Source organism: Mytilus edulis, chromosome 9, assembly GCF_963676685.1.
Source record: "Mytilus edulis chromosome 9, xbMytEdul2.2, whole genome shotgun sequence".
In the NCBI taxonomy this organism is placed as follows: Eukaryota; Metazoa; Mollusca; class Bivalvia; order Mytilida; family Mytilidae; genus Mytilus; species Mytilus edulis.
Window position 1 is genome coordinate 16,719,576 of NC_092352.1, and position 26,177 is coordinate 16,745,752.

The 26,177-nt window shown below is 31.6% G+C and overlaps 1 protein-coding gene across 2 annotated transcripts in view; it reads right to left on the reverse strand.

Moving 5' to 3' along the window:
- The window catches only part of LOC139487713 (broad substrate specificity ATP-binding cassette transporter ABCG2-like), a 31,302-nt gene extending 14,970 nt beyond the window's left edge, over positions 1 to 16,332 (reverse strand). The window contains exons 1-8 of one of the 2 annotated variants that reach the window (XM_071272731.1): positions 15,950 to 16,332; positions 8,997 to 9,056; positions 7,730 to 7,844; positions 7,199 to 7,351; positions 6,680 to 6,837; positions 5,893 to 6,044; positions 4,865 to 4,945; positions 2,391 to 2,414 (exon numbers count right to left, since the gene is read on the reverse strand). In XM_071272731.1, coding sequence (XP_071128832.1) covers positions 2,391 to 2,414; positions 4,865 to 4,945; positions 5,893 to 6,044; positions 6,680 to 6,837; positions 7,199 to 7,351; positions 7,730 to 7,844; positions 8,997 to 9,056; positions 15,950 to 16,146 — 940 coding nt within the window. In that variant the 5' untranslated portion in view covers positions 16,147 to 16,332. The remainder of the gene's footprint in view (positions 1 to 2,390; positions 2,415 to 4,864; positions 4,946 to 5,892; positions 6,045 to 6,679; positions 6,838 to 7,198; positions 7,352 to 7,729; positions 7,845 to 8,996; positions 9,057 to 15,949) is intronic. The other variant, XM_071272732.1, reaches the window with a different exon arrangement.
- Positions 16,333 to 26,177: the final 9,845 nt, after the last annotated feature.

The following is a 26,177-nucleotide window of genomic DNA, read 5'->3' on the forward strand; positions in this document are numbered from 1 at the left end:
TTCCAACATTCATATAAAATATATGCAACTGGACGTACACTAATAATCCCCAAGGGATGTGAATATTTTCTAGGAAAACTATTGAGTATCAATTTCGGGATTTATTTTCTTTCTTGATATTCAATGACAGCAATTTAAAGAATAAACTGCTTGTCAGATATTTGTCCGCTTTAGGGGTATTCTTGCAAGTTGAACAGACTTATAATAACATTCAAAAATAGGGAATGATAACATTAAATTCGTTGTCTTTTAATTTTAAACATCGTTGGTCAAATAGTTATTTAAGTATATATATACGTTGGGAGACGACGATTATTATAGTAGTCTCAGATTTTAATAAGGACGTTCCCGATTATGAATAAATTTGGTTGACGTTTTTCACACTTGAAAAGAATATCTATTCGTAATTTTTCGATTCCATTCCAATACAAAAGTATTTTTTCTTTATTCGTACATATTATGTTCCGCTTCGGTAGAGTTATCTTCAGATAGTTTCATATATTAATTAATACATGGCTTTCAAAAGTCTAAATGTAAGTGTTCTCGTACATTTTTTCGCCCAATAAAGACAAATAAATATGATTTAGTAAAGCTATTTCTAATTTCTAAGTCCCCCTTTTTATGAGACATAAATCAAGGACAAGACTTGTATATCATTTCATTCTGACATATGAATTAAGTTTCCCGTCTTTAACCGAAAATTGTGTATTTCTTAGTAAATTAACTTATTTGAATTCAAATAAATAATAGCACCAAATATAATTAAATAATTCCACGGCAACCAATTTTTATTTGTCATCAACTTGAATATGTATTTGTAATGTGTGTATTAAATGCTCCCACTGATACGAATAGACAGTCACACCTGGCAAGGTGTGCCCTAGAGGTGTGGTTAAATACCGAAGTGCAAATAACAATTTACCTTTCAACAAGCCATCTACGAGTATTGCCACAGAACCGTGAATACACACATCGTATAAACCTAGTCATAGCAGAGATAGTAAAAGGTCAATAATCATGAGTACACCAACATATTGTCTTTACAGATTATTGTACTTTAATTTGTTCACCTTATCAGTCCGAAAATGCATTTATTAAAAATAAATTTATAACTTTTTGTGTTGTCTACAAACATAATTCGAATATATACGTTTAACATAGATAATTTATCTCACGAATGAGTACAATTGAACGTCTGTGCGTTTTATCTTCTTATTATCGGATGGTTATTAGATAAAGCATAAGTCATCGGCGCGCTTACGATTACGTTAAAATATGATTAAAAACCAAGACTTTTAATGATTGTATTTTAAATCCCGGCATGCAAAAATCAGGAGAAAACGTCACGACCTACAGGAAGTAGTTGATATTTTTTCATTAATTATTGAATTTCTCCTTTATTACTGCACATATAGCGATAAAACTTTGTGAATATATATATTATGTTATAATGAACATATTTAAACCATAAGTAAAAAATCGTGAATTTTCCCTTTAAGGCTTAAAAAAATCTAATTGGTAAAAATATGATATATGGGACATGAAGATCCTTGAATATCCTTGATATACCAACATGGTGATATCTAAGTTGGCCTACATGCAAATTTTAACCAAAGTCACTTTGACAATATTAAAAGTTTTTAAAATCTACTTAAATTTATAATATCAGATGACCAAAACATTAAATGTACCATTCATTCAATAAAATACTGATACACTTATGTATCACTTACATAGAATTATAATAATACTTCTGATACATAAACCTAAGGCAACAATAATTGTTATCAGGAACATATTTCAAACTGACAATCATTTTCAATAGAGGAAAAGAGGAAAACAAGATATTATGGTCAAATTTCTAGGGGGACTTGGTGGCTGAGTGGCCTAATAAGTTCAGCTGCTTAATCAAATAAAAATGATAGTCACAAAATGATATAATGGTGTTTTTTAGATTTGGGGGAATACAAAATCAATTTTTTATAACTGTTCTTGTATTTCCACACCATTTCTTGTAGAAAAAAAAAGGAAAAGTTTGACATTAGATAAAGAACTATCCATAAAGTACTGTTTATGAGAAAATCAAAACTTATAATGGACACAAATCTGTACAAAAAAGGGTAAGTATTGAACCCATATTGATAATAAATTGATATTAAAATATAACTAGAAGTGAAAATACTGCAAGATATAGATAATATCTAAAAAGCTTCCAGAAAAAAGCAATGCAATAATATATTTAGTGCATCATTAACTTCTAAAAGTAAGTGAATTAGTTTGATAATTACATCTTTGTAGCCTATGCTAACTTGTAAATAAAATATACATTATCAACCATACACACGTGCAATTTTACACACTATTAGTATTGTGTACATTATCACAATTACCTTTCACTGAAATTTCGTTTATATCTAGAGACAAAGGAAAGTATTTTATTTCAATAAATGCAAGCATTAAATATCATGAGTTTTTATTGAAATGGATATATATTAAAGATTCTAATTGGATTTTGCCCTTATTGAGTTTAGAATTTTAAAATTGTGTGCAAAATGAAACAGTGCTAGTGCAACTGAAGAAAGAAAAACAATCTTCATGGAAACAGATTACTCCATATCTAAGTGTTTTCTTTTGACATACAAGGACACAAATTACAGAACATTAAAAAAGAAAATATTTTTACATTGTATATCCTTAATGTTAATGTAAGTAAATGTAGTATACAATATCATCTAAATATTAAGTTTTATATGAATTTTAACATATGGCTTCCAACTGTTTAATCTAATACCTGAAGGTCACTCAACAACGACATTTAAAAACTTCACCTTGTCACCTCAATCATAAAAATTTACTGCCTTGTCATCTTTTAATGCCCCAATAACTTTAAACATAGCATAAATCTTTAATACTAACTTTAAACCAAAATTTATGAAACTAAAATTTAAGATGATTTTGATACATTTTGTACTTCAAATGTAAAAATATTCAGAAATTCATTAAAAGTTTCTCTTTTTCAATGTGTTAATTATCCTTTTTTCAGTCTTTTTGCAAATGATAAATTAAAAAGCTTTTATTAAAATCATATTCAACTTAATATTAATTACGAATATTTTTTGTGATATTCAAATCAATTATCCTAGTCTAAATTGCCCTTGTTTTTGTAAAAGTGATCCTTGTCCAAGTAACATATTCTTTATGTGAATTTTAAATTTAAGTACATGTATAACATTCTAGTAAATGTCTAAAATATAAGTGAAACAAAAAATAAGATATTCAAACGAGTTTCCAAAATGAGTGCACACCCTGACATTGATCAGAAAACCATGAAAATGAGGTTAAAGTCAGGTGACCTATATTAACTGCACAGTTGACCAAAGCAATTAAACAGAAAAAATAACATTAACAGCTGTTTGACCTATTGAAATGAAATCAAAATTAAGTGGCATATTTAGTTGAACTATTATCAGGGTAAGAAAACTTTATGTAACCAGAAAATGAGGTCAATGTCAGTAATCTCCATGGCAAGGTCAGATATACTTACATTTAGTTAAACTATTGCTTACAGTAACCACGAAGCAGACCTCAACACTTTAACTAATGTTAATTATTAAACCATCAAATTAGGACAAGGTCAATAGACCCCAATCAAACAAGCATGAACATCATTGCTATTTAATAAATCCAAGTACATTTGAAAATGCTACCTGAGCTAATAGCATTAACTGAAAAATGAAAAAAAAAAAATTTAAAAAGCAGTACAGTTGATCTTAAACTCAAATTAGTTAAAAAATTATTCTAACTTCAAACACAAACTGTTTTCATATCATTGATTTATGAAGTCAGATCTGGCCTTGAAGTCATAAAACTTCTGAGTCATTTTTTTTGTACTCATACTCCAAAATCAACCAATCGAAAAGTTGGATTTCATGTTTGAGCATGATTTTTGTGGTCTGAGCACTGAGCAAAGTTTTATGACTTCAACCCTAGGTGAACTTCTTTTATATACCTTTCAAAAATACAGTTAATCAAATATTAATGAACTTTTAATTAAACTAGATAAGAAATACACCTTATAACAAAACAAAACCATAACTTTTATTTTGTCGTTGACCCATATTAATGATGTCAAGGACATGAAACATATGCGAGTTAGAAACTTCACATCACTAGCCATTTTTGGTAATACGGATTACCCTCCCCCCCCCCTTTTAAAATATTGAGCTAAAACATGATGTTTACATATGTTCATGTACAGTAAGACAGGACAACAATGATAATAAATCTTTAATTTCATTTCAAATTTAAAATCATTGAAAAAAATCTATGTTGAACTGACTAATGTAATTATTCAATTGACAAATGGTCTACATAAATGTCATTCTGCCTTAATGTTAGCCAATTAAATGTATTTGTTTGGCCCTGATACTCATTTTGTTTAAGTTCTAGGACAAATATGAGATACTGTAACATATATCATTGATCTGTCAACAAACAATGAGGTTAATATGCTGAAGTTTAAAACACAACTGAATCAGCTGATCAATATTTGATGGCTGTAATTTCATACAAGGATTGATCACATACACATTTTTTTCTTTTCTTTTCAAAACTTGAAAAAAAAAACCAAATTCAAATAAATGGATTCATTTATTTTCATGTAAACAAATTTTATGTATAGATGAAAAATTGAATTTTGGTGGATACGTGTATATGAGTTCAAAGTTTTGCCAAAATATGCATAACAGCATACAGCAAAACTGTACTCTGTTGAACGATTTGTGTTAAACAAATACATACAAAAATAATATCTAAGAAATAATAATGAATTCACAGTATGTGGGACGGATATAAAATGTAATACCTTTTTCTGAGTGATTTGCCTCTCCATTAATAACATCTAAGAAAAAATCTGGGGGATTGTTGTGTTCTTCTATAACGTATCCTGTAAAAATAATTATCACTTTAAAAGTAACTGTCAACAAAAATACTATACCAACATATTTTCTCAATACAGTATAAAACTGTATGACCTTTAGTGTTTACAAAAACAACATCAAAGAACATCTAAACGTTCCAAATGGTGAAGTTGAAATCCTCTCTTTGTAAATTATACGGACACCATCATGAGTTGGTTGACCATTATGGAATAACTGTTTCACAGATGATACCGGATATGTTCCTCATAAATGTCGTAACTACAATCACCTTCCCTTATCATGAATGTGACCTTCCAAATTAGACTGTTAACTGGCTTTGTAATAATATTAGTAACATGACGGGTGCCACATGTGGAGCAACCTTCATGGGCACCTGAGATCACCCCCAGTTTTTGGTGGGGTTTGTGTTGCTTAGTCTTTAGTTTTCTATGTTGTGTCTTGTGTACTATCATTTGTCTGTTTGTCCTTTTCATTTTTAGCCATGGCATTGTCAGTTTATTTTTTATCTATGAGGTTGACTGTCCCTCTGGTATCTTTCGCCACTCTTCTATCATGTCTATATACCAGAATAAAATTTGAAATCAAATATTTTCTAAACAATCATCAAATATATATATTTTTCAATTATTACTATACCAGTTGTAATATTATTTCACATATTATTTGTAGAATAAAATGGTCTTGAAGGTATTATCCAAGAATAGGCAAAATTCTAAATTGTTACACAGCAACTGAAGGCAGTCCAATACTGATTGCTCCAAATATCAAAGGTAACTCTTATTGGCCAGTGAAAATATTGGAAGAAGCTATCCACTTTCAGTAAGTAATTGATGGTCACCATTATGTTTAGCCAATTACTTACAGCCCGTTTTTTGCACATAGACATTAACCCTTGCCGTAAGAATGTGAGTTAGCCACATTTCTGAATATCATAACTATTATGTATACTAACCTATAGATTTGAAGTACTCTAAAGATTCACTGGCAGGTCCATGATAAACACATTCACCCATGGATAACAGCATTAAACTGTCAAATAACTTGAAGATAGAATATCTTGGCTGATGGATGGAAAAGACAACTGTCCTTCCTTTTAATGCTAATCTATAAGCAAAACCAAAGGCTCAATTTTAATGAAAAGTTTAGTATATATATATGACAAACTTGCATGAAGGAAATTGGAATCTGATCAAATCAACAATTTTTCAGATACATAAGTAAGGATCATAATTTCTGAAGGATGCCAAATAGGCATATATTGGTTCATAATAAAAATGGAAAAGTTTCTAAAGATTTGGACATCTGGTTAAGCTTTCAGAAATTAAATGTTTGATGGTCAAAATAAGGTTTAGATATACAAATATATTAAAAGCATTGTTTATGATAACCACATTCTAATAATAGCTTAGCTTATTTAACTGTAAGATAAGTTCTATTAAGTTTTGTCAAGGACTGACTGATGGCTATGTCAAGTGGCAAATATTATATGTAAATTTAGGACAAATTCTTTTCTTTCCTTAAACTCTTTAAACTTTTTAGGTCAGCCAAGGACAGGACTTTTGACCTTCTCCACACACAGTCCATTATTGTAAATTACTAGACAGTAAGATGCATCAAATAGAATAAACATGAAATAAAGACTTTATTAAAGTGTTAGTTACACTACAGACTCTTTAACGCTGCTTCAGATAATTTTATTAATGGCAGTTGTCTACATCATTAATTGAAGAGAGTAATACCTTCTCAATAACATCATTACAGAGTTAGCTGTGTTGGCATCAAGGCCAGTTGTTGGTTCATCTAAAAATAGCACAGGAGGGGAGATAATCAACTCCATACCAATATTTGTTCTTTTTCTTTCTCCACCAGATACACCACGGAAAAATTCATTTCCAACCTTTGAAAAATATATATATAATCAGTTAAACTGACTTAAGCCTTTGTAATTTAAAATACATTTCTGAAGCTGCACCTGATTTTGTTAAAAATTAATAATATTTTGTATCATCAATTTTCCCCCCATATAATCGAGAAAGATTGTTCAGACTCATGGACCTTGGTTGTGTAAAAAATTATGAAAATATGAATTACTGGGTATCATTTCATACTTCATCTGAGCACAATCACATGTATTGGTGCTTTGCTTTAGGTTTTGTGACATTAGTGCAAGCTAGAGATTTTGTGTCCTGAATTAATATGCCATATCATTTCTTTTTCCACCACACTTAATGGATCATCATAGATCACTGTCTACATACCTTAGTATCGGCACATTTGTTCAGACCAAGTTCATTTATAACATTATCTACTCTGTCTTTTCTGTCAGCTTTAGTGACATGACTAGGTAATCTTAGAGTTGCTGAGAACTCAAAATTCTCACGAACTGTCAGTCCACCCATAACAACATCATCCTGTAAAATTATAAGTTAGTAAATATCATGTAATTGTAACAAAACAATTTATAAGCATTCATAAGCTCTATAAATTTCCCATTTATAGCTAGTGAATATAATAAGCCATTTGTGTTTAATTTTTAATAATGCGATGAGGGAGGGAAGATTTTATTCAGCAAAACTGCACCAAAAGACGAACTGTTTCTTCCTCTTTGTTACCATGCATGTACTCTAATATTAACCTAGAGTACAAAAAATGTATGTTTATGTTACATTAGAATTATCATGCGAATTGGTAAAAATATATAACATGTATACTATTGGAGAAAAATAAAAATGGAAATAAATGATATCAGGTATTGATATTAAATACATTCTGAATTTTGAAACACACACCTGAACAACATAGCCAACCATACACTTAAAATTTTCAGGAGGTGGAGATCCATCCAGTAAGAGCTGTCCATGTAAACCAGCAGGATCTTTTCTTCCTGCTAATATATCTAATAATCTGCAAGTTTTAAAAATTTTATAATTTACAAAATGATTTATGATTAAAACTATTTATATTTTAATCTTAAGATAAAGTTTCATAATCCAGAAAATTATTGGTGTTTTTCTAGAATCTTCTAAAACAACCTAAAGTGTTAGTAAAAAAGTGTTACCGTGGTGACAATTCAATGAAATTACATGTATAACAAAATTGAGATTTATGGGTAAAAGATTTTTATCAATAATAATAACATATATAAAGAATATATTCAGTAATCTTAAAAAACACAAAAGTCTCATGAAAGCCCCAGTTTTTTACCTACATTTTTGTAACTTTACATCACAAATGCAAACTTTGGTAAACAAAGGTAATAACTGGGGCTTTTTAAATTTTTTTCAAATTTTATATAACCATAATATCAAAGAAGTAGGTCCGGTAAGGACCGATTTTGGTTTCAGGTTCTTCTGACGAAAGATTTTGACCACTTTTTAAACACTTAAGTGTCTATTTTATTTGAATTAATTAGTTTATGTAAAAGATTTTAACAGATTAAGACATTAAAAACGATCCGATTCAAGCTCAAATATGAAAAATCTACCTAATATGCCGAAAAATGTCACTTTTCAGATGGTTTTTGGTAAAAATGAAAGTGGCTGCATCCGTGTTCATCCTCAACCTTTATCTATGTTTTAATAAATGTATTATCATAAAATACAACTTACATTTCAATATTAAGGATGAACACGAATGCGGCCACTTTCGTTTTACACGAAAACCGTCTAAAATTTAACTAAAATGCTAGAATTATGAGGATTTCAGTAATTTAGCATGACTTAATGGTGCTAGTACCGGATATATGTGCATTGTATTGTCAAAAAAAACCCCATATTTATGTAGCAGAAGCATTCTACGGTCCAATAAATAACTAAAGGTTTACATTTTAACAATTTTGTAAAACTGCTATATTTTAGGACCAAAAAGGGGTCTTACTGAACCTACTCCTTTCATTATAAATGGCAATGTAAGGTGGTAATTAATTTTCATATTGAGTATATAAATATATACATTTACATTTTTAAGAGCAAATCTATATAAGAGCATTACATTCTAAATAGTTTTACTTCAATGGTAGCACATACACTGGCCATGAAGAATGACTGCAATACTTACGAAGATTTTCCACTACCTGTTGGTCCAAGGATGGCATTCATACCAGGCTTGAAAACACCACTGAAATAGGAAATAAGAGTTTGTAAAATTATCAATGTCTCTTTTGTACTTCTGATTTTTTTGCAATACATTGTAACTATTATAATTACTACATACATGTATTATATAAAAAAGAAGATGTGATATGATTGCCAATGAGACAACTGTCCACAAGAGACCAAAATGACACAGACATTAACAACTATAGGTCACATGTTCTTATCTTTTGATTGATTGGTCAAAAGGTTGTTGGTGTTAAACCATCTTTAAGGGCTCTTGGCTATATCATGGTGCCAAAATTTAATGTTGGGGAAAGCCATTGTATCCAGAGAGAACCAAGACCTTTAGCCAAATTAGATCTTAGTTGAACACACCCTGGCATTAGCATGGTCACGACCTCAGTGTTGACAAGCTTGTGATTCCTGTAACATGGTAAATGAACTACTTGTACCAATTAGGTATAGAGGTCTCAACCTTTGAATATTGTTGCTCATTTTAATAGTAGTTTTATGTATAAAAAAGATGATGTGGTATGGTTGCCAATGAGATAACTATTTAAAAAGTTCTTTTGTTGTTTATATAATAATGTATTTCAAAGTATTTGGCTTTGAATTTATCACTTTTCAATAACTAGTGATTTTCTTTTGAGCATGTTGACCGTGTGGTATCGTTTTACTTTTTAGTCCTGATGAATTGTGTTAACCCCCTTTCCATTTCTGTTGTTTGCTTATATAGATACACTAATCATGCGATATTAAAGTGAGCTGATAAGTGAAAAAAGTTAAAGCCAAATTGTCAACAAATATGGACAATGTTAGAATTTGGACACATAACATTGGAGGCAGATCATATATGTTTGAAACTGTCAAAACTGCAGCAAATCTGTGGAATTCAACATAATATTTTGTTAAGATAGTATTCAATGGTAAATGACATCAAAATGTACCTCTGATTTGTCTTAATTTTAATGTAGGATTTCTAATGTATCCTCTGGAAAAATTAACTGCCATAATACAATATACTTAAATGTATATGAGGGTTTGGATGGGGTGATTACAAAATAATGCCCTTAAAAAATTAATATTAGAATATAACGGCCCAAAAAAATGAAGATTAGAGAAATGCGTAGTCTAGTTTTTTTAAGATTAGAGAAAACCAGATGCTCCGCAGTGCGCAGCTTTATACGACCGCAGAGGTTGAACCCTGAACGGTTGGGGCAAGTATGGACACTATATTCAAGCTGGATTCAGCTATAAATTTGGATTGTGATTAAATAGTTGACACAGCATAGGTTTCTGACACAGAATGAATGTGGTCTAATGAACTTAAAATATTTTTTTTGCCTTTGAGCAATTCACTATGCTGTTGAAAATTAATCCTCTCAAAAAAAAATTCTATTTATTTATGAAATCTGAAATGAGAAAAATTTACCCCCCCCTCCCTTTCCCTTTTTCCAAAACTGATCTCAATTCAAATTTCTAATGGAGTTTGCAACAATAACTACTCATTTAAATACATCATAAAATATTAAAATGTAAAATAAAGTGCTTGTTATCACTGAATGGTAAAGATTATTTTAATTTATCAGTTGGTAGTAAAAGTGAATATACATTGTATATTGTATAAAACAATGATTTAAGTTGATTCAACTACTATTCTGGACAAAGAAAGATAACTCCAATTGAAAATTTCTTGCTATTGCACAATATTGTGCAATTAGATATTTCTTGCTATTGCGCAATACTGTGCAGTTGAAAATATTTGCTATTGCACAATACTGTGCAATTGAAGATTTCTTGCTATTGCGCAATACTGTGCAATTGAAAATTTTCTTGCTATTGCACAATACTGTGCAATTGAAGATTTCTTGCTATTGCTGAATACTGTGCAATTGAAAATTTCTTGCTATTGCACAATACTTAATATAATAATTTTGGATCCTGATTTGAACCAACTTGAAAACTGGGCATGTTTAGATTAGGCATATCAAAAAAGCCCAAGAATTCAATTTTTGTTACAATCAAACTTAGTTTAATTTTGGACCCTTTGAACTTTAATGTAGACCAATTTGAAAACGGGACCAAAAATAAAAAATCTACATACACAGTTAGATTTGGCTTATCAAAGAACCCGAATTATTCAATTTTTGATGAAATCAAACAAAGTTTAATTTTGGACCCCGATTTGGACCAACTTGAAAACTGGGCCCATAATCAAAAATCTAAGTACATTTTAAAATTCAGCATATAAAAAAAGCCCAAGAATTCAATTTTTGTTACAATCAAACTAAGTTTAATATTGGACCCTTTTGGACTTTAATGTACACCAATTTGAAAACGGGACCAAAAATTTAAAATCTACATACACAGTTAGATTTGGCATATCAAAGAACCCCAATTATTCAATTTTTGATGAAATCAAACAAAGTTTAATTTTGGACCCCGATATAACCAACTTGAAAACTGGGCCAATAATTAAAAATCTAAGTACATTTTTAGATTCAGCATATCAAAGAACCCCAAGGATTCAATTTTTGTTAAAATCAAACTAAGTTTAATTTTGGACCCTTTGGACCTTCATGTAGACCAATTTGAAAACGGGACCAAAAATTAAGAATCTAAATACAGAGTTAGATTTGGCATATCAAATAACCCCAATTATTCAATTTTTGATGAAATCAAACAAAGTTCAATTTTGGACCCTTTGGGCTCCTTATTCCTAAACAGTTGGGACCAAAACTCCCAAAATCAATCCTAACCTTCCTTTTGTGGTCATAAACCTTGTTTCAAAATTTCATAGATTTCTATTTACATAAACTAAAGTTATAGTGCAAAAACCAAGAAAATGCTTATTTTGGCCCTTTTTGGCCCCTAATTCCTAAAATGTTGGGACCAAAACTCCTAAAATCAATCCCAGCCTTCCTTTTGTGGTCATAAACCTTGTGTTAAAATTTCATCGATTTCTATGCTCTTTTACGAAAGTTAGAGTGCGAAAACTAAAAGTATTCGGACGAAGATGACAATCGATGCAAACGTGATAGCAACGACGAAAAATTAAAATTTTTGCGGTCATATAAAAAGGGTTAATTTTTTGAAGATTAGAGAAAAAAGGAGTTAATTTTTTGAAGATTAGAGAAAAAAGGGGTTAATTTTTTGAAGATTAGAGAAAAAAGGGGTGAAAATTAAATGTTTACAGAATAACAGACCCCCCCCCCCCCCAATTCAGAGTGAGACCCTCTTTTATGTGATGTTAGCATTTGCCAGCCAAAATTGGCACTGTGGTAAACTGCTATTTGTTGTTAAAAAAACATGCACATCTAGTTTCAATTAAATAGCTATTGTAGTAATGATTATGGACATATGAACTGTAGGATTACATGTAGGTGAAATTAACTATATATATATATATATATATATACAACTCGTCTAAACATCAACCCAACAATGTTATATTTATGATAAGAACATTTATTTAAAGCAAACATAATGTTGTTTAAAACTGTCCTAGTATTAAACACTTATTGTAATAACTTGATAACATTGTATGCATATTGACTAAAATACCTACTTGCAATGTACAAATGTAGATATGGTCTCTTATCATTTAGAAAATATGTCTTTGTATATTTGTCTTTATTTTTAGTTTATTTTTGAAAATTGCATTTTGTAAATGTCAGATGGTACATGTACATGTACAATGTACATGTACATGTATATCATTCCTGCATTGAAATTTGCACCAATAAATATATTTGATTTGATTTAATTTGCACATAGATTTAAAATTTTTGTGTAGGCTAAACCTGGGACATAATATATTATACATTGAATATGGGAAATAATTATATGTTGTAAGTTATATTAAATGTATTCCCAGGCGTAACTTAATTAGCTTTTGGTAGCCCTATATTAATTTCAACATAATATTATTTCAAAGGAGTATGTGTACACGTGTATGTTTTCACGAAAAGTGTGAATTTTTGACAGTAACTGGTGCTGGATCAGTATTAACTCTTTAACAATAAATTTTGTTGACAAAGTTGATGAAATATTTGGGGCTAAGTTATTTGTCAATTTTATGACTGTGTGTAGTGTCTGTGCTTGTTACTCACTAGCAGCTTGCTGTGAAAAGGAGAGTCGAGCGTAAGTTTTACCGCCATTTACAGCCTCTCATGCAGAAAGATGTACAAAATGTAACTGGGCACCTCTTCTATGTTGTCTTTCAGCTCTCTCTTTTCAAGACTCCTAGTATATTTTAGTGAATTTTATATTGACATTGCTGTTACAGCTTCTGAATCATCAGCATTGGTATTGTCTATTTCTTCTTCAGATGGCATTTCTGCAACCCTCCCCCACACTTCCTATATTGATATTTAGGTATTCAGTCTCTTTTGTAACAGTAGATATATCTACTCATAACTGTATTGCCCATGCCCATGATTCTGAATCAACTGCCTTGACTACCCTTTACATTCATGTAGACACACTAGTCAATTTGATTATAATTAGGTAACTTACAAAATATACAATAGCATACATGTAAATGCTGAATTTACAGTGTTAGAGTGTTATAACTTGCTTGAATTTATTAAATGATAACTCAGATAATAATTAATAAGCTTTTATTTTATTTTATGAAAATTGAATTAAATAAAATATAGAAATATGATAAAATATTTCAGCAATTAATTTTTGTTTATTTGAACAAACTTATATGGAATTATTTTTAATGGATTGTTAATTGATTTCACAATTATCCTCTTTAAACTTTTATAAAGTCACGGTACCCAAATTGCATTGAGTATCCAAATTGCACCTATTTAGCAAAATTAGCAGCGGAAATCTTACAAGATTTCTTATAGACTAAACAATTTGTCTATTTATGATTTGATACTATGCACATCTTTCAACATAGGTAAAAATATTTAGATATGCACAAAACTTTCAAAGTATTTATCAACAGATGAAGTGTTTACTGAAAAAGCAAAATGTACGGAAAGCTACGTCATCAAAACGTCATTTTTTTTAAATTAGCAAATACATGAAATACAATATGTTACAAGTATCCATTTCTTAAAAAAACAAAGAGTAAGCATGGACTAATATCCAATTGTTCAAAATATATGAAGAAATTAAACAACCAGATGCTCTGCAGAGCGTAGCTTTATACGACTGCAGAGGTCGAACCCTGAACAGTTGGGGCAAGTATGGACACAACATTCAAGCTCGATACAGCTCTGAATTTGGATTGTGATTAAATAGTTGACACATAGGTTTGCTGACACAGAATGAATGTGGTCTAAGAACTTCAATTTTTTTAATTGGACATTTACCTATTATGGTCCAATATCCAAAATCTAAACTTTTTATGAAATCAAATAATGTTCAATTTTGGACCCTTTATACCTCAATGTGGACCAATTTGATAACCGGGCCCAAATATTAAAAATCTAAATACATGGTTAGATTCAGCATATTGAAGAACCCCATATATACATTTGTATCATGAATATTCAATTTTTGTTGAAATCAAACAAAAGTTTAATTTTGGACCCTGATTTGGACCAACTTGAAAACTGGGCCCATAATCAAAAATCTATGTACATGTTAAGATTCAGCATAACAAAGAACCCAAACAATTCCATTTTTGTTAAAATCAAATTACATTGTAAGTTCAATTTTGGACCCTTTGGAACTTATGTAGACCAATTTGAAAACGGGACCAAAAATTAAGAATCTATATACACGGTTAGATTTGGCATACAAATGTATCAAAGAATCCCAATAATTCAATTTTTGATGAACCATCAAACCAAGTTTTCTTTTGGACCCTTTTGGTCCCTAATTCCAAAACTGTTGGGACCAAAACTCATAGATTTCTTTTTACTAATACTAAAGTTATTATGCAAAAACAAAGAAAAATGCTTATTTGGGCCCTTTTTTTTGGCCCCTAATTCCTATACTGTTGGGACCAAAACTCCCAAAATCAACCCCAACCTTCCTTTTATGGTCATAAACCTTGTGTTAAAATTTCATAGATTTCTATTTACTTATTCTAAAGTTATTGTGCGAAAACCAAGAAAAATGCTTATTTGGGCCCTTTTTGGCCCCTAATTCCTAAACTTTTGTGACCAAAACTCCCAAAATCAATTCCAACCTTCCTTTTGTGGTCATGATAATAAACCTTGTGTTTAAATTTCATAGATTTCTATTTACTTATACTAAAGTTATAGTGCAAAAACCAAATATCTTCGGACAACGACTACACCAATGTCATACCAAATATACATGATATAAGACTAGAAAAATTTTAATTTTTGCGGTCGTATTAAAACTCTGTTATTAGACTTTTGACGATGCAAATTTAAGCATGGGTGGATTTTGCTTTGTCCACCGGCCCACCATGGGAGTGGGCACCGGGTGGGCAAAATTTCTACCTTGTCCACTCTGCCCACCTGTAGGAGCGGGCATTCAATTTCTTTTGGATCATCTAAAGACTTGCAAGTACAATCACTTGAAAAAAGCAGATAAGCATTTTTAATCAATATTTTTACAAAAAAGAGATTATTATAGCTAGAGTTGGCACCGGTGGACTGCCCACTGTTGGCAGGTGGTAAAAGCAAAATCCACACGGGCTGTTGTGTACCCTAAGATACATTTAGAAAAGTTTGAAGGTACATGTATTTGGCCCAGTACAGCAGTAGTTTCAGAGGAGAAGATTTTTAAAATAGTTTACGACAACGACAAGTGAAGGCATATAAGCTCATATGAGCCCGAAATGGCCCAGTGAGCTTTTAATGAACAACAAAAATCATAAACTTAAAAGAAGGAACATCAAATAAATTATCAGTCGTCATTAATATGCTTTGCTCAGTTCAGTTGCTGAGTTGATAGATTGAATACATTAATACTTACTTGATTCCTTTTAATATTTCCTTCTTCTCTATCTGCCCACAACATGGTTTTGTTTTCACATCCACTGTGTATACGATATTATGACCAGTGATCGTTGCAGCTCTTTCATAATGACTTGATTCCATGTCAACTTTGGAGTGTTCATCTTTGGACCCGTAGTTGTATGCCGGGTTTGGAACACCATTCGTTTTAGACATTTCTTAATCTACAGTATTGACAAACTGTTACAGTTTTCTGACGCGTGTTAGTCTAGGGTAACAATGGTTAGGACATCTGAACTCTTTTAAACACGTGAAATAGATTATGTATATTTTTTTGTTTACATAACTTCTTCTATTTTGTTTTTAAATTCCTCCATATCGGAGCACATATATCACGGTATAGGGTACGTTCGCCCCGTTACATGTTCGCCCTAGGTTCGTTTGTCCATATAATCTCTCGCCCTATATTTTTTGTTTACATAACTTCTTCTATTTTCTATTAAAATTCCTCCGTATCGGAGCACATATGTCATGGTATAGGGTCCGTTTGCCCCGTTGCATGTTCGCCCTATATAATCGTGGTCCACATAATCTTCTCGCCCTATTAGCGAACAAAAAATTGTAAATTTTAATGGTTTTTAGATTTTTATGCCAATAAATGTCGATAATTTTTGAAAATTATAAATATAAAAAAATGAATAAATCATAAAATTCGTGTAAAAAATATAAGTTTTTCAGGCGTATTCTTTTTTTAATAGGTAGAATAGCCTGAATAGAATAGAATAGAACATTTTATTTTAAAATATTAAGACATATAGACGTCGCGTACGGTGTTGGTGTTAGTTTTGGTAACGTTATTTTGACGTTATTTTTCATGCATTGTATAAATAACGTCGTACTTTTTTTTATTTCGTGCAGCTCAATCATACAGTATAATTTATATGAGCGGTTTTCTTGACTTGCTACGTATAAAACCGAAATGCAAAAGCGGCACATTTTTTTTCAAGTACAGTTAAATTAAAACGGGAAAATAATATTCATTTACATTAGTATCCCCTTGGAGCAAAGATATTTTCTCTTTCTTTTGATTGAAACAGGATATTTAAAAAAACGTTTAAACCACTGTCTTTTCTGTTGCTTTTTCTTTTAGTTTAAACATATTTATTTATAGTGGATTGGGAAACAAGTTATTACAACTTATATTAATCCGTTTCCACTTTGAGGGTGCGAGTGCTTCCTTGTAGCCTTAGCCTGCTCTTTTCGAAATCTAAAAGGGTGACTTTTATGTGCAAGAGATATTGCTCTCTCAATAAAACACGAGTCAGTCATTTATCGCCCCCTTCCGACGGACTATCATTGTTTCACAAGACCATCATACTCGCAAATGGTACATGTCAAGGGCTTATTCTTTTATCCGCTTTTGATAATTTCCGAATAATTTTTTTATTAGTTGAATCGTTTGTTTCATCGCCTGTATTAAATGTTAAAAGAATCAACAGTTGAAAGCAAATTCAAAATTAACCACAATAAAATTAATTTAATAAAAGGAGTAGGTCCAGTAAGAAGACCCCCTTTTGGCCCCAAAATATAGCAGTTTTACAAAATTGTCAAAATGTAAACTTTTAGTTATTTATTGGACAATAGAATGCTTCTGCTACATAAATATGGCCTGTTTTTGACAATACAATGCAAATATATCGATTACTAGCACCGTTAAGTCATGCTAAATTACTGAAATCTTCACTATTCTAGCATTTTAGTTAAATTTTAGACGGTTTTCGTGTAAACCGAAAGTGGCCGCATTCGTGTTCATCCTTAATATTGAAATGTAAGTTGTTACAGTATTTGACAATAATACATAACATGTATAAAGGTTGAGGATGAACACGGATGCGGCCACTTTCATTTTTGACAAAAACCATCTGAAAAGTGACATTTTTCGGCATATTTGGTAGATTTTTCATATTTGAGCTTGAATCGGATCGTTTTAAATGACTAAATCAGTTAAAATCTTTTACATAAACTAATTGATTCAAATGAAATAGACACTTAAGTGTTTAGAAAGTGGTAAAAAATTTTCGTCAGATGAACCTGAAATTTGAGGCCAAAATCGGTTCTTATCGGACCTACTCCTTTGCCAATTTCATAAACAGAAAGAAATTTAATCTCAACTATGAACAAGAAAACAGATGGGCGCAGATAATTTTATCGCAAAACTACTAGGGGACATTTTAGCGCAGACATTAGAGAACATTTTAGCGCAGGATTAATCCGTTCAGCTGTATTTTCGATAGCCCATTTTAGCGAAAACTTTCCTAGTTGAATAATGCTAAAACCACGAGCATTAATTTATGCTGGTTTAATATTAAAGTTGTATGTATATATATGTTCACTTTGGTTCATCATGGAAATAAAAGTAATTCTATAGTTGCCACTCAGTTATTTACGTTTTTCTTGATACTATCATCAAATTGCAAACAACAACATATATAAAAATACAATATATAGGCGAATGTGCACCACAATCTAGACAAGATAAAGAGAAAAATCAGTTCCTACTGCAACTTTATCAACAGTATTGTACAGATTGTGCATGGGTTTTCTCTTCCAGATCTCGCGCATGGGTCTTTGTTTTTTAATGAAAAGTGTGCAAACAAAATAAATATTGAAACAAATATATAAAGAAAAATGCAAGGATGAACTTAAGGATGTTTAATTAATCCTTGTATGTGTCCATCGAAATTGATAAAGAAGCATGCCAGCATTTATTATCCTTGCATTTTCCTATGTTCCTAGAAACACACTATCCATTCTTTCTGATTTGAAAATGTGCATTATATAACTAAATTTTATCCTTTTTCTATTTTAATCGTTCGTTTTAAGAGACCAGGTCCCATGTACTGAATAGAGAACATTCAAACTAGTCCCCCAAACTGCCTAAAATAATAGATAAAAGGGGAGGGAGAGGGTTTCAGAAACATTAAACTTGTTGCGAAAGTTTTGAATAAGCATTCAATGACATATTTGTCGCTGGACATGAATCAATACACAAAAAATGCGCCAATTTGGGTTACGCAATGTTTCAACCAATCTCATTATTATAATTAAATCATACTATTGGTAGAGAAATTCACAATTTGTTATATCAAATTGACAATTTGTTATTTCTAATTGACAATTTAATTTGTTATATCAAATTGATAATCGGTTATCTCAAATTGATAACTTGTTATACCAAATTGATAATCTGTTATATCAAATTGATAATTTGTTATATCAAAATCATAATTTGTTATATCAAATTCATAATTTGTTATATCAAATTCATAATCTGTTATATCAAATTCATAATTCGTGATATCAAATTGGAAAAAGTGAATTAGCATGGCACGTAAAGGCTTCCGCAATTTTCGACGTTAGGCACTACATGTCAAATTTACAGAACGTAACGTCAAAACCAGTAAAAAAAGCATGGTGTGACATTATGACTAGACAAAAGTAGTCGCTGACTGTGTCGTTAATACTTCCGACATGTGATCGAAAATGGGTTCAAAAAAATCCCTGAACAGTAGATTTTAATGTTATATAGTATTTTTTGTGCTATTATAATTTCAAATTTTCTCCCCACCAAAACTGTATAATATGACTTATCATACTTGTAACAAAAATTTAAAAAACGGCGTTTTGTGACAATTTGAATAGACAAAAACAAAAAGATCGCGTTTATTTTTTTTTCAATATTTTCTCTTGAAACTTCGACACAATTTTTTTTCATACACTTAAAAAAAAAGTTTTCTCGTTTGAATAAAATTTCATATCGTAGAAAAGACTGCAACTGCCTATTACTTTTCATAAGACACTTAACAAATACGCCAAAACGCCAGAAAACGGCGAGTGTGACATTATAACGGATTTAATAAAATGAACAATTTAGGACATAATTTAAACAATACTTACTAATTGAAGACATAGAAAGTTGTATATTTATTGTATAATTTTGACACAGGAAGGGTGGATATGTAAATTATGGTTTGGATCTGCAGCATTCGTTCGAATTTTGAAGAGCTCTAAAAAATATGCGAGATTTGGATTTAGTGACAGAAATACAAATTTCAAAAAATCATTAATTCTGCCACCATCTTTTGAAATATTGCAACACAACTTTTTATTATTTTCCCTTATTAATATATACGGAATAAAAAGATATATCATTTTCGGAATAATCTATTTGAATTACCTTTAAAAATCACTCTTAACTTCACCCCTATCCATATTTTTTTCAATTTTCGGCTTGACCATAAAACAAAGTGAACTTTTCGTCCTGGTCAGACGCGTCCAGTTAACGATGACGTCATAAATAAAACATACACCATTAACACCAAAGACTACTCTTGCTAGGAGTACAACTTTTTTTTAATAAGTTTAAAAAATGACAAGAATAACTTCAAAGCAACGCTGATCATATGTCGCGGTGTTACTTGTCTACACGCTCAAAATCAGTGTTATTAGGGATCATTCGAGTAACAAAATGAATAAAAGTATTGATTTTAAGGAATATTCCATTTCTACTTTTAATTACGCACATTTTGATATATATGTCGTGTACAAGTTGCGATTTTGTACAGGTTATAACATGTACAAAAAAATTGTACATGTTATAACTTGTATAATGCAAAAATACAAGTTATAACATGTACAAAAATACCTCGTACATGTTATAACCTGTACAAAGTATTGCTTAAAAATGGTTTTAACTTGTACAAATTTGAAAACTAAAAATATTCTTCTATTATTGCAACAGATGTTTTTAACCTCAATATGTAACCCGCAAGGGTGACTGGGGTATAGAAATATGGTCACTTGGTGGCAATCAAAATTTCCCCGACCATCATCCCAGATGACATTAATCGTATCAACCTACCTATTGTATTTATTGTGAACTTGTTCTCGTCCTGAATATGCATGGAATATTTGCCACTGGACGTTAAGCAACCAACAATCAATCAAACCTCAATATGTGCAAATGTTTGCACCTGTCCTAAGTTGGAATCTGATGTACAGTAATTGTCGTTTGTTTATGTAATTTATACGTGTTTCTCGTTTCTCGTTTTTTTATATAGATAAGACCGTTGGTTTTCCCGTTTGAATGGTTTTACACTAGTATTTTTGGGGCCCCCTTATAACTTGTTGTTCTGTGTGAGCCAAGGTTCCTTGTTGAAGGCCGTACATTGACCTATAATGGTTTACTTTTTTTAAATTGTTGTTTGGATGGAGAGTTGTCTCATTGGCACTCACACCACATCTTCCTATATCTATTTAAGATGTCACTGTATCGGTTATGATAAAGTTCAGGGTTGAAATGGTGCACTATGGCTTAAAATCAATACATTGAAGGGTTATTCTTGACAACTCATAATAATCCGGCAACCTACAAAGATTTAGCAGGAAAATGAAAGTTGATAAGATAATAAATGAGGTATAAATTTACACAAGTCATACTGAAGGTAAAAAATGTTGAAAAGTAGATTCAAAGATATTTATAATGAAGCACGGTCCAATGAAAACAATTTCAGCTCTCTCTTGCTTTTACAGATTAATCATATGAGACATTACTTTAGTTTTTTAATGCTATAAAACGAGGAGTATTACGCAAAATGTTAAGGAATTGCTCTTAAAAATTTCAGATGAATTTAGTTACTAGTATCTAGTGTATTGTCATCTAGGAATTTCAAAGATAATGTATGCTTAAAGTAAATAAAAGAGAAAAGAAATGTATGCTTTAAGTGTCGCACTGATGTAAGCCATGACGGACTGCATTAAACATACAATTACATGAAAACACATTATGCCAACATAAGTCATGAAGAATATATTTCTGAAACTTTGTGATCATTTTCCTGTAAAGAAAAAAACACGTTCTGGCCTATTGATTGTTGTTCCTTATTCATTAATAAATTTTAATGTCTATTTTACTTCCTTTATATTTATTTAATTTTTGTACAAGTTAACACCATTTTTAAGCAACATTTTGTACATGTTATAACATGTATAGGGTACTTTTGTACATGTTATAACTTGTATTTTTGCATTATACAAGTTATAACATGTACAATATTTTTGTACATGTTATAACCTGTACAAAATCGCAACATGTACACGACATATACATTTATATAGTTATCAATTCCGAAACTTCTAACAAATGCAATAAAGGCGAACTGGAAAGCAAACCCGTATTATCACCAACACCGTACGCGACGTCATAGGACATTTAGAACATACAAGTACACACCCGTGATATCACGGGTCCGTGACTGAATTAAAGTATATAACTATGCCTAAGCCTTATTTTAGTAATTGGTATTGTCATCTGATAAGTCATGTCGATTATAAGATACACAGTTTTCTCTGCTTTCAAATCTTTCTGTTTGAACCCGTCGACCTGGAACTTATCAGTTATTGGAAATATTAATTATTTGGAAAACAAAAGGTCCTGGCTATCCAGGAATGGAGTATTTTTTAATCAACAGCATTGTCCTATATTAGTTATCTTAGAAAGTTTTGCTGATTGCTGAATAAAACTACAATAGGGAACAATTTGACAATGATTGAATTTAGTAGTGTCAGTCCTTTGATTATGACCCGTGTATATATATAGCAAAATCCTAAATACACCGTTTGATGGTGCGCCTGTCAAATGCGGAACGTACAGATAAGGTAATAGCTGAATATACTATTTGTATCGGTATCGGATTCGACCCGGAACTTGTTAATTATTGGCAATATTAATCATGCTGAAAACAAAAGGTTCTGGAGTGGTGTAATTTTTAATCTACACCATTGTCCTATATTAGTTATATATAGAGTTGAATTCTTTGATTTGTCGTTTTTACCCGATGACGGCTGACAAATTGGACCTCGTAATTTTAGTATTATAGATACAACATACACGATAGACAATCAGATAAAGGCAGCTATATATTGCATTAGCAAAAATGTTTATATATATATATAAAAGCAAGCACAAACAAGTAAAGCATTAAACTGGATTATAAGCACAAGCAAAGCAGACGAAATAAATAAAGCAAAACTGGTTCTGAAAGTTGCAACGTTAACGTAAAAAAAAAAGTGCCGAGGGGTTAAACATGTTTTGTGAAATCTCGACCCTCCCCTATACCTTTAGCCAATGTAGAAAAAAAAACACACAGCGATACGCATGTAGTAAAACTCATTTAAAACAGAGAATGAAGTTTTGAAAGGGGCAATGGATATAGCTTCATGCAAATGTGATGAATACCCAACGGCTCTTGCATAAAAGAGGGACGAAAGATACCAAAGGGACAGTCAAACTCATAAATCTAAAACAAACTGACAACGCCATGGCTAAAAATAAAAAAGACAAACAGAAAAACAATAGTACACATGACACAACATAGAACACTAAAGAATAAACAACACGAACCCCACCAAAAACTAGGGGTGATCTCAGGTGCTCAGGAAGGGTAAGCAGATCCTGCTCCACATGTGGCACCCGTCGTGTTGCTTATGTGATTACAAATCCGGTAAATAGTCTAATTCGGTAGGTCACATTCATGAAAGGGAAGGGGATTGTAGTTACGACGTAAGGAACATCTCCGATATCATTTGTGAAACGGTTATTCCATAACGGTCAACCAACTCGTGATGGCGTCCGTAAAATTTACGAAGGGATGATTTCAACTTCACCATTTGGAACTCTTGGTTTAATAGCTTCCTTGTGAGCAGTAACCCTCTATCAAGAAAATCATGATAGGAAATGCAAGCACGGGAATATCGTATCAATTGGGAGATATATACCCCGTATGCAGGTGCTGCTGGAATGTTGCTACTTAGAAATGGAAAGTTCACAATTGGAAAGCTGAAATCATCTCTATTTGTCGTAATGTTTTGTTTTCAACCGACCCTCATCAAGTTGTCAATTTCTAGATGTAAGTCAAGATATGAAGCCGACTTAACTGTATCTGTAGTATTCTTTATCTCCAATTCGATGGGATAGATGCGTTCCACATAGTCACCAAATTTTGAATTGTTTAGTGAAAGAACGTCATCTATATAGCGGAAAGTAGAGTTAAAGGTTATTGCTAACTTCTTATCTTTCTTCCTAAGAAGTTCCTGCATGAAGTCAGCCTCATAATAATAAAGAAACAAGTCGGCAAGTAAATGGCACGGCAAGTCATTAGAGACATCATGGACAGTTGGTAATGTGTAATGACGATGACTATGACTGCGTTTACGTCAAGGAGTTGAGTTGATATTTTCATCAAATTCACCAAGCTACAGATAGGACTAGATAGAATACATATACCATCAGTTTTGTCATTGCAACCATATAAGTCTTCTTTCGTTTTACCGACGATTTCCAATCCGCAATTGTTACACTATAATCGTCACTGAGACGACATTTATAGATTTACAATTCAGATCATCGTAACTTCTGGTAAAATAGGACTTTTCTAGATAAATTGCTACTGAATAGAGCATATATTATTTTAAATCAACAGGTTTTGCAGTCATTGGCTTCACATTACGAAATGAAACAGTATTGTTCAGAGTCATCAAAATCCAAAATGTCTTTTTGAAGTACTGATCATGGCTGTGCTAAAGTCACTATAGTTTGATGCTCTGAATGCAATCTAATTAAAAACCGATCTCTCATCGCTCCCGTTTTCTGATATGTCGCGTGACATATCAGAAAACGGGAGCGATGAGAGATCGGTTTTTAATTAGATTGCTCTGAATTTGTCATGTTTGGGATAATTGTTATGTCTGGTGATGACGGGACACCTGCCATATCAGACGACACTTTGTCTATGGTGACGTCTGTTTCGGACCTGTTTATACTGGGCGACGTCTGGGCCAGTATTCTGTTAGATCCACGTAAATTCATGCAATATTGCTACTGGGCGGATGATGTCCTCGGGGAAGATATGTCCGCCCATGGCTTAAAAAGAATAAGAAATACAGACAAACAACAATACACAAAACACAACATGGAAAAATTAAATCGAAGCAACACGAACCCCACCAAAAATTGAGAGTGATATCAGGTGCTCCGGAAAGGTTAGCAGATCCTGCTCCACACGTGGCACCCATTGTGTTGCTCATGTTAGTACAAACCCGGTTATAAGTCTAATTCGGAAGTTTACATTCCGGAAAAGGGAACGGGATTGTATTTACTACAAATGGAACATACCCGATATCATCTGTGAAACGGGTTCCTTAACGGCCAACCAACTTGTGTGGCCTACCGTAAATTTACGAAAGGATGATTTCAACTTCAACATTTGGAACTCTTGGTTTAAAAGCTTCAGTGACGCTGTAATCAAATATGTTAAAAAGGCCAAATAAAGTACGAAGTTGAAGAACATTGAGGACCGAAAATTCCTTAAAGTTTTGATAAAAAAATGCTAAGGTAATCTATTCCTGAGGCAGAAAAGCCTTAGCATTCAAAAATCAAAGTTTTGTAAACAGTTAAAATAGAGTCATCTCGCCTTATAAACACATCAGTTTCCATAAATGTGTAATGTTATTTTTTCATTACCTACGACAAGCTTTATCCGCAATAAACTCCGGAAGGGTTAGCAGATCCTGCTCTACATGTGGCACCCATTGTGTTGCTGATGTTAGTACAAACCCGGTTATAAGTCTAATTCGGAAGTTTACATTCATGAAAAGGGAACGGGATTGTATTTACTACAAATGGAACCTATCCGATATCATCTGTGAAACGGGTTCCTTAACGGCCAACCAACTCGTGTGGCCTACCGTAAATTTACGAAAGGATGATTTCATCTTCAACATTTAGAACTCCTGGTTTAAAAGCTTCATTGACGCTGTAATCAAATATGTTAAAAAGGCCAAATAAAGTACGAAGTTGAAGAACATTGAGGACAGAAATTCCTTAAAGTTTTGCCATAAAGTTTTGCCAAAAAAAAGCTAAGGTAATCTATTCCTGAGGCAGAAAAGCCTTAGCATTCAAAAATCAAAGTTTTGTAAACAGTTGAAATAGAGTTATCTCGCTTTATAAACACATCAGTTTCCATAAATGTATAATGTTATTTTTTCATTACCTACGACAAGCTTTATCCGCAATAAACTATTAGTAGGATCATACAAAAAAAAAATCTTTCATTTTGTTTAAGATATACACCTAGCAGAATAGACTCTCTTCCAGCAGAGCTTTTAGAGCAATTAAAGTCCCTGAACTA